This window comes from Tachysurus fulvidraco, chromosome 11 (genome assembly GCF_022655615.1).
Source record: "Tachysurus fulvidraco isolate hzauxx_2018 chromosome 11, HZAU_PFXX_2.0, whole genome shotgun sequence".
NCBI classification, from domain to species: Eukaryota; Metazoa; Chordata; class Actinopteri; order Siluriformes; family Bagridae; genus Tachysurus; species Tachysurus fulvidraco.
Window position 1 is genome coordinate 4,049,781 of NC_062528.1, and position 10,272 is coordinate 4,060,052.

At 41.8% G+C, this 10,272-nt stretch overlaps 1 protein-coding gene across 1 annotated transcript in view; it reads left to right on the forward strand.

Annotated features, from left to right (window-relative positions):
* LOC125145906 (solute carrier family 12 member 9-like) overlaps window positions 1-2,562 on the forward strand; it is a 3,586-nt gene extending 1,024 nt beyond the window's left edge. The window contains exons 2-4 of the mRNA XM_047820683.1: window positions 1-162; window positions 667-813; window positions 1,169-2,562. The exon at window positions 1-162 is cut by the window's left edge and continues 13 nt beyond it. Coding sequence (XP_047676639.1) covers window positions 1-162; window positions 667-813; window positions 1,169-2,085 — 1,226 coding nt within the window. The 3' untranslated portion in view covers window positions 2,086-2,562. The remainder of the gene's footprint in view (window positions 163-666; window positions 814-1,168) is intronic.
* The last annotated feature ends 7,710 nt before the right edge of the window (window positions 2,563-10,272 follow it).

The following is a 10,272-nucleotide window of genomic DNA, read 5'->3' on the forward strand; positions in this document are numbered from 1 at the left end:
TGTTAATGTTGGATGTGCGTAAGGATCATGTGAAGTTCTGGAGGCCTCAGGTGCTGCTGATGGTGGCCAACCCTCGCTCTAACATCGGCCTCATCACCTTCATTAACGACATCAAGAAGAGCGGCCTGTATGTCCTCGGACACGTCCAGATCGGAGACCTGGGTAAGAGTCCTATTTGTTGCAGTCGTACACAGATACAAAGTCCAATCAGAACTCAACAGCACCAGACATGTGATGACACTGAGTGAGTGTTGTATTAGCTTTTCTTTTTAATGAATGAATTATTCATTTATGTAAATGTGAATCAGAACCTGTGTTGTGTTACTGCAGGCTCGTTACTGCTTCACTCTCAGTTTGGTTTTGGTTGCTTTTGGCTACTTTTCTTTCAGCTTGTTATAATACCAAAGAGATTTACTTCGAAAATACATTGTAAATAAGTTAGAGAATTTACAGATTATTTTTGTACGACGTAGAAAGAGACTTGTGTACTTGTGAACACTGAGACACTAACAATCATATTTTTAGACAAGGATTCCATACTTTGAAAATGTCAAACCTTTACGCTGGTCATCGTACTGTTTTGTAGCAACAGGTTGAATTTACTTTCAATGAGCTTTTGGAAATATTCATGAAAGTCCTGAAGTCTGTGTGTTCGTTGCTCTGTAGCCGTCCTTCCCTCCGACCCTCTGCAGTGTCAGTACGACTCGTGGCTCGCCCTGGTGGATCACCTGAACATTAAAGCCTTTGTTAACCTGACATTAGCTGACTCTGTACGATGCGGAGTGCAGCACCTGCTCTTCATCTCTGGACTTGGTTAGCACACACACACACACACACACACACACACACAGAGTTGGGCTTTAAAAAATCATCTGGTGCTAAAAATATGGTAAAGGTATAAACAGTAGAATATGGCAAAGGTGCCAGTATTTACGCTTTACCTCTAGAAATCCATTAACTAACAGGATAGAACTGCTGTGTAAAACATGCAGATCTTTTATATAGCTGTATTTTCACATCAGATTACAGCGTTAGGTTTTGCTCGTCATGTTGGAGATAAAACTTGGAAAACTTAGTTACACCTTTACATCTGACTGCTACACCTCCCGTCCAATCAGAATCCAGAATTTAACAACTGAGTAACTTTTTGTCGGTTCTTTTCTCTCAGGTGGTATGAGACCAAACACATTGGTTCTGGGATTCTATGATGACATTCCTCCTCAGGACCAGCTCCAAGATCGCTCGTTCCACTCCAGCAGATCCATGGAAAGCCCCATTTTTTCGGAAGACCCAGAAGATCCACTTTTTCATTTCCCTCCTCTGCGAGGCAGCATGGACGGAGCCTGGCAGGGGAAAGCGATCGATCCTCAGGAGTACGTCAGCGTGATTGCGGATGCTGTGAAAATGTTGAAGAACGTGGCTTTGGCAAGGTACTTCTGCCAGTTTGACCACACCCGAACCCGTCAGACCGCCGTCTTCGTGGACGTTTGGCCTGTGAACCTGCTCCGACCCGATAGCTGCTCTTACGTCGACACCTGCTCACTGTTCCTTCTCCAGTTGGCCTGCATCCTCAATATGTCCAGGGCATGGCGCAAGGCCAGGCTCCGCCTCTTCCTGTGCGTGGAGACGGGGCGGAGTCTGAAGGAGGCGGAGCGTAAACTGGGGCAGCTGCTGAAGGAGCTCCGGATGAAGGCGGCCATCTACACGGTGCCGTGGGACGCTCAGGTGGCGTTGCACTGGCAGAGACAGAGCAGCTCAAGGAAAAGAAAGAAGAACGAAGAAGAGACAGAGGAAGATTTGGATCTAGTAGAGGAGGAGGACTCCGAGGAGGAGGAGGAGGAGTACGCTAACGGTTACCACAGCAACACTTCACGTCTAACTGACGACTACTTACTCGCTGTTAATAGGCTGATCAGTGACCAGCCCTGCCCGCCCCCTGCTGTGCGCTTTCTGTATTTGCCCCGCCCACCTGCTGACACACGCCGCTACTACGATTACCTGCATCAGCTGGAGCTGTTGAGCCGTGACCTTGGGCCCACTCTACTTATCCACGGGGTCACGCCTGTCATCACCACTGACCTATGACCTTTACCAGGTACCAATCTGCGGAAAAAGCTCCACCCCTTCACATTTTTACATTTTTTTCATTTTGCCTTTCTTTTTCTTTGGTCTCCTGTTTCCCTCCTGATCGTCTTGATTATTCCTCACTCAGTGATGGTGAGACTGTGTGTAAATATTAACACAAACTCATGTCTGGACCTCGGAGTTTGTTGAAAAAACTTCCTGGAATGTAATAAGATGTAAACAAGAATATTATAACTATAAATTATTATAGAGCCACATTATATTTTTCAGTCAACTGGTTTTACAGGTTTAACTTAATTAAAGACATCGTGTCAGTTTAAACTCACATTCATATCTTGTTTATAAACATTCCTTTTTAAATCATTTTTACAGAGTTAATAGTGCAGGGTTTTATTCAGTAATATACACACACACACACACACACACACACACACACACACACACACACACACACACACACACACAGTGTTGAATGATCAGGACTGTCTTCAACAATCATAGTTCAGGATCCACTTTAAAAGAGAAGTGCAATGATTATTTCTGTACAGTACAGCTGCAGGTAAAACACAGAGAGAGAGAGAGAGAGAGAGTGTGTGTGTGTGTGTGTGTGTGTGTGTGTGTGTGTGTGTGTGTGTGTGTGTGTGTGTGTGTGTGTGTGTGTGTGTGTGTGTGTGTGTGTGTGCGCACAAGAGTGCGTGAGCTTGCATGTGTGAGTGACCATTACATTTTCTCCAGTTAAATCAGAGCTTTAGGTTCCAGTTTCTGTTCTTAAACTATTACAGTTGTTTGTAACTTAGATAAAAGATCATTTAATTCATCAAACTAACAGAAAGTCAAACAGCTGCAATAACACAGTGCTTCTGATTCACTGATGATCTGATGATAGAATCAGTAACTGTCTTAATACCCACTGCATTATACAGCACTTTACATCTTTATTTCTAATTCTAAAAATCTCAATAGAAAGAAAATAATTTGATATAAATCTAATAAAATGCACAGCAAGAAAACTTGAGTGATGTATACTTCAATGAAAGTACAGAGCTTTGGTTAAGTACTGACACACACTCTGTACTCACACACACTCTGTACTCACACACACTCTGTACTCACACACACACTGTACTGACACTAGGGGCGGTTCTAGACCTTTTTTGGAGTGGCTTCAGCCCCCCTGTGTGTGATCTCAGCTACCCTAAAACTATAATTTTTTACTTTCATAAATAAACAATAAAAATTACGTTAAATTGCAGGACATGTCTTCGATGGGAAAGAAAATTATTTAACAGTTTGATCCAAGAGCGATTTTTTTTACTTTGCTTTTACACGCGTGTGTTGTAGTCTTTCACAAGTGCGTCTTCAGCTGTCTGCATTATTAGAACGGAGAAGCACAGGTACGCGCAGCGTGCACGCGCAGTCAGAGCTGGAGGCGTTTATCTATAACGTTAATCGGCGGAAAGACGCAAAGACGGCAACCAAAAGCAGTGAAATGTCACTATTCTTATTACCAGAGTTGTCATATAATATATAATATAGAACTCTTCTTGTTTTAAATTCTCACTGAGGGCTAAAACCCCCTAAAAATGAAATCCTAGAACCGCCCCTGACTGACACACACTCTGTACTGACACACACACACACTGTACTGACACACACTCTGTACTGACACACACACACACACTGTACTGACACACACTCTGTACTGACACACACACACACTGTACTGACACACACTCTGTACTGACACACACACACACACTGTACTGACACACACTCTGAACTGATACACACACACTGTACTGACACACACTCTGTACTGACACACACACACACTGTACTGACACACACACACACTGTACTGACACACACTCTGTACTGACACACACACACACACTGTACTGACACACACTCTGTACTGATACACACACACTGTACTGACACACACTCTGTACTGACACACACACACACTGTACTGACACACACTCTGTACTGACACACACACACACTGTACTGACACACACTCTGTACTGATACACACACACACTGTACTGACACACACACACACACACACTGTACTGACACACACTCTGTTTAAAATAGAATTAAAGGTAGAATTTCTTTAAAAATAACACATTTTTAATTTATCAGTGAATGTGTCCAGAACTGACAGAGACTAAAAATGACTGTTTCACATAAACTTGTTTTTGTTTTTACACCAAATTCACTAGAATTAATAAAAATGTTAGTTATTAGTTATATAATAATAATAAAATCAGTGGCTTTCTAAATATAATATAATCCGCTGTAAGCGTGTAAAAATAATAATAAAATTAATTCCTCACAATTTTAGAATTGCGTTATGGAAAAATAGAATGTATTAATTACACTGGTTATTAGTTAGTAAATGAGTAATTACACTAATGAATTGCATTTCTAACTGAGGGATACGTTACTATGCTCATGCTGGTGACTGTATGACTCTGGACCGTGGTTCTTCTAAAGACCGGGACACGTTCTCACTTCCAGAGCACTTATCAGATACTTTCTGTTGTTTTTATTTTAATGAAAATTACAGCCAGTGTTCAGTCGCTCGTGTCGCTCAGCGGCTCTGAAAGCACGAGCTGAAACTCCGAAATGTTCATTTTGTGCTTCACAGACTCGGAACAACGCAGCGACACTTTCTACACATTTCTCCTGTTTAAAGTTTCACGCAGACAGAGGAGGATAAAGTAACAGGAAACTACGCATCTCTTTGTACTGCTGCATGACGGCTGAGTGATTTTTATCAAATCCGAAGCAGGGCTTGTGATGAATCTGTGAAATGTAATAACAGAACAAATCTGATTTTGTGAACGAGTCTCCATGGCGATGTTTAAATCATTTCATGGGTGTGTTTTGTTTTTATAATGTTTGTTAAAGAAAATTACAAAAAAAAAAAAAAAAAAAAACACTTGGCGGATGTGACGAGTAATTTGACACTTTTGATTTGATTGATTTTGAAGGTGAGAGCTTAGTTGAAACATAACCGCAGTCTCCACCTCATGCTGTGTGTGTTTTGGGGTAAACTTTCTCTCACGGTGCCTTGACATTAAACTTCACTGTTGTCATTTACTGAATTAATGCACGATTAAAACTTCAGAGTGAACAAAGTGATGTAACGAATTTAACACCAGGACTTTAACATGTCTGTTAAAACTTTTACTCCTTCGGTTTGTCTTTCTTTTTTCTTCATTCCTTATATTTATTTATTTATTTATTAATTAATTATTCTTTGTTTAATTTTTCTGCTTTTTTCCACCTTTCTTTCTTTCCTCCCTTTCTTTTTCCTCCCTCTTTCTTTTCTTTCTTTCTTCCCTCTGCCTCTTTCTTTTTCTTTCTTTCCTCCCTCCCTCTTTCTTTTTCTTTTTCATCTCTCTTTTTCTTTCTTTCTCCCTTTCCTTTGTTTCTTTCTTTCTTTCCTCGTCTCTCTCTCTCGCTCGCTCTCACGCCTCTCTTTCCTCTGAAGTTTATTCAGTCTCTTACTAAAAATAATTTGCTTTAATTAGCATTAATGTTACTGCTAATCATTTCCTGAACTCTGGCCTTCAGGTCTAAATATTACGCCCTTATTTTCAGCCTCAGTTCTGAATTCTAATGAAGTTCTGAATGTTGTTGAGTGTGAGATGTGTTTCTACAATAATACAGTAATAATAGGTTTTCTGTATGGTTATTTCTTAAATATAATGAATGTACACAAACAATGAATGAATTTTTCGATTGATTTTATTTTTTTAGTTGATCTTTTCAGATGCACTGTACTCTCATTCTGAATACAATTAAAGAGTGTTTTGTTTACCTTCAGTGTTGTCCAGTGTTTATAGTGATTTAAAAGGTTGGGGGATTTGGAGTAAGGGGGTTGGAAAGGGATTTGAGGCAAGAGGGTTTGGGGAAAGGGGCAGGCAAATTGGGGAGGAGAGGTTTGGGGTAGATGGGGCAGAGTGTTTGGGTTAAGGGGGTTGGGGATTTGTGGTAAGGGGCAATGTGCGTGGAATAAGGAGCAACATGTTTGGGGTAAGGAGGAGGGTGTTTGGAGTAAAAAAATCAGGGGTTGGGGTAAAGGTCTGGGGTCCTCTTCCTTCACTAGACTAACAGTTAGAGTTGACAAGATGCATACAAGACATGTTAGTAATTAATATACAATTCTCTCTGTACACTTAATCACACCCACAACAAAGAAGGCAAGAAAATAATAGCAATTTTATATACAACTCACACAAACACCTTACATGAATAGAGGAATAATAGAGGAAGCTGAGGGATGAGTCACTGTCTCGCTGTACTGGTGATTAAACAGCGCTGTCGAAAACACCTCAGAGCTCTGAATGAAAGGATGTTTGTTTGGAATGGAAACATCTGGAATGAAAGAAGTGAAGACTTGTGACGTCTCTTATTGAGCACTGGGCTCGAGTGAAGAAATGCAGATTGTCTTAGCACTTGTAATTACAAACCAGTCACTCAGTCTCTGTCTGAGTGGCTAACAGCGTAAATAATAAAATAATAATCCCCTGAACCACAGGGCCATCCCCGAAGCCACAGAGTGTGTGTGTGTGTGTGCGTGTGTGTGAGTGATAAGGATGCTGAAGTCAACATGATTACCATCGTTATCGCCATGGTGATATGAGATGCCATAAGCAACCCTGCTCAATGAAGCACACGACACACACACACACACACACACACACACACACACACACACACAGACTGTCCTCTCTCAAGTCCACTGTGAAATTCACAGAACTCTTGCTGACAATTTATGTTCTTGCATCTTAGAAATGCTTTGTGTGTGTGTGTGTGTGTGTGTGTGTGTGTGTGTGTGTGTGTGTGTACACAAGTGTATATATGTGTTTGTTTCGGTTTGAAGCCACAGGCAAATATGACATTTGTTCCAGTCATGCATCAGATCGGAAATTGGAGTTCATGGTGTGTTTGTGTGTGTTCAAGTGTGAGAGAGAGAGTGTGTGGTTGTCATAAAGTTCATAAACTAGTTCAATGTGGACATATTTTTATTACACACACAGTTACCAATTGTGTAACTTCTACACTGTGAGCTATTACTGTGTGTGTCTCTGTGTGTGTGTGGGGTGGGGGGGTGGGGTTGTAGTTGTCTACAGATGGCTCTGTAGAACGTTCTGGAACAACTGATTCACCCGGGCATGCTGCAGCTAGGCTCAGGGCAGCTGGCAGTAACGTGCTCCAACGTACTGGGGCAAAACCCTGGTCAACACTGGTGTCTGCACGGAGGCAACCTCAAGGGCACCAAATGGCACTCCAGCTGGATATGGTGTAGGAGGGCTCTCCAGGGCAAGAGACTCCACCCCCTGGACCCCGTGGTTACTCTGACATCATGGTCCTTGGAACACATTCTTATAAAAAAATTTTAAAGGAGAATCCTGAGCATCTTACGTTCATCTTCAAAGCCTTTCAGATAGAGAACCAAAGTTGTGTTCTTCCAGAAAGACATCTTATAGAGAACTCTTAAAGGAACATATCCATCCTGATCTGACAGGTCAACATACTGTACATAATAAAAAACACATGATCGCATGAACACTTCAGTCTTACTTTCTTTGTGTTTATTGACATCTAGATGCTAGATTAATGCAAAAATCCATCTCAAACCAATCTGGATGTCTCTGAGGTGTAAACTGCATACAGGTGATTTTAATAATCTGATTGTAGAGCTCAGAAAATCCACTTCATGAGCCGAGTCTCATAATACCAGGAACCTTCCTATTGTAAATATTGACATAAGACTCAAGGCATTGTGTCTCGTTAGAGGAGAACTGTGGAGTCTTTTAAACGAAATCTCTAAATCTTTAAGTGAAGGCTTGTAAGCCCGGTTGAGGAGCTGACATCCTGAGACCTACACACACACACACACACGCACACACACTTCTTCCTTCTTAGAGCGTCTTGTCGGATTCTGTCGGATTCTGACAGGGATTTATACACTTTGGCACGTTGCTCAGAGTGTTTGAAAATGGACTCCATTTCCATTAAATGTGTGAAAGCACTGTGCATGACTCAAAGGGAATCAGTAAATGGCGGTTAAATTATGCACTTGCTCTGAATACTTACTCACGCTGTTATTTGTCTCAGTTATGTCAAGATGTTTTGTTGTTTTTTTTTTCCGGACCTTGCTTTGAGTCGTGCGTAGTGCTCTCACATTTCATGGAAATGCACTCCATATTCAAAGACAGATCTCCACACAAAGTGCATAAATCTCTGTCAGAATCTTACAGCGTGAGACAGGAGGGAGGCGAAAGATCCTGAGAAGAGAGAAGCGTGCGCGTGTTTTCTGTTTCGGTGAACGGCGGTTTTACTAATCAAACGCTAAAAACTTTCAAAATCATTTAATCTCACACTGCTGCTAAATTCTGCATCCTGATTGGTCAGATGGTGTTGATCAGCGTTCTATAACAGCAGCTCTGACAGCAGTGCAGCTGCAAATCACAGGATTGCTCGAGCTAATACGTTTCAGTTTCTATAGTAACAGCTCGTTCGTGGTGGACACTCCACGTAAATGTCTTTAAATAACGTAACGGAAAAAGAAACGGGTAAAATGGAAAGAAAGGAAGGTGTCGCAAGTGACAGAGCTTTGTAACAGTCAGAGGTAAAGGAAAACTTTAAGAGTTCTGACATCTTCAGGACAGAGGAGTTTACCCTTATCAGGTTTTGTGTGTGCGTGTGTGTGTGTGTGTGCGTGTGTGTGTGTGTGTGTGTGTGTGTGTGTGTGTGTGTGTGTGTGTGTGTGTGTGTGTGTGTGTGTGTGTGTGTGTGTGTGTGTGTGTGTTTTATAACTTCAAGGGAGAGAAAAAAGAGAGGCTGGTGAGGGAAAGACAGAAGGTGAGGGGAGAAAGGCGGCTTTGTAGGACTTTAATGGATTTTGCATATGTACTGTACATACCTTGGACAGCTCTCTCTCTCTCTCTCTCTCTCTCTCTCTCTCTCTCTCTCTCTCTCTCACACTCACACACACACACACACACACACACACACACACACACACACACACACACACACACACACACACACACACACACACACACACACACACACACACACAGTGAGCTATGGCATGTGTGTTCTCAGTGCTACGCCTCAACAAATTTAATCTGGAGAGTCTTGTTTTATATTCTTTCTCTCCTGTCCATGTTGAGGAGTTGGAATGTTCACACTATCAGGAATGATAACGCTCATTATAGTAAAACCAATTTAAATCCAAACAAATCCTTCATCAGCATGGGTTCCATCACACACAACACACACTATCCCAGAATGCTTTGCAAACACACCTGACTGTGAGAAAGTACAGTGAAGATGCACGTGGGTGTTGTTTATACCTCGTTAATTTAAAGGTGTAAAATCCAGTACACATTAAGTGTAATTAAGCAGAGGAAGGAGTACAGACCTAATGAGCTCCCTGAAGTCTGTTCATTACTGGTCATTACTCTTCCAGTACACACAGAACAAAGTTAAACACAACATCAGTTTAATATCACTGTCTCCCTGATCCACCCTCTCTCAGTCTGTCTGCCCCCACCCCCCACCCCCCTTCTCTCTCGCTCTCTCTGCTCTGGTGAGTTTAATGTGACAGCACCATTTTCTGCTTGGCCTGAAGAACAAACACAGAGTCATAAACGTGTCATCACTCGACCGTCTCACTTGCTCTTTCTCAGAGTACATGTACAAGCTTTCTCACACTTCCTCTTGACTAAAATCATCTATCTTACTCATCTACATTCCACCTTTTCTCCACCCATCGATACTGTTCCTCATCCACACCACCTTCTCATCTATACTCGAACACACCCCACTGTACTCAACCGTCTACTGTTTAGTTCTTCAACAAACTGTGCACACGCCAAACTAACAATCTACACTCCTACACTGTATCCTGTCCATCTACTTTCTATCTGCATGCCATCCACCTTTACACCACCCATCTGTACTCCACCCACCTCAAGTCAAGTCAAGAAGCTTTTATTGTCATTTTAACCATATGTAGCTGACACATAGTGAAATGAGACAACCTGTCTCAGGACCATAGTCCTACATAGAACAAAGACAGAGAACAACACAGAGCTATGGACTTAAGTAAGTTAGTCCGAGCCACATGAAGTGCAAGCTGGTGCAAACATTCATTCA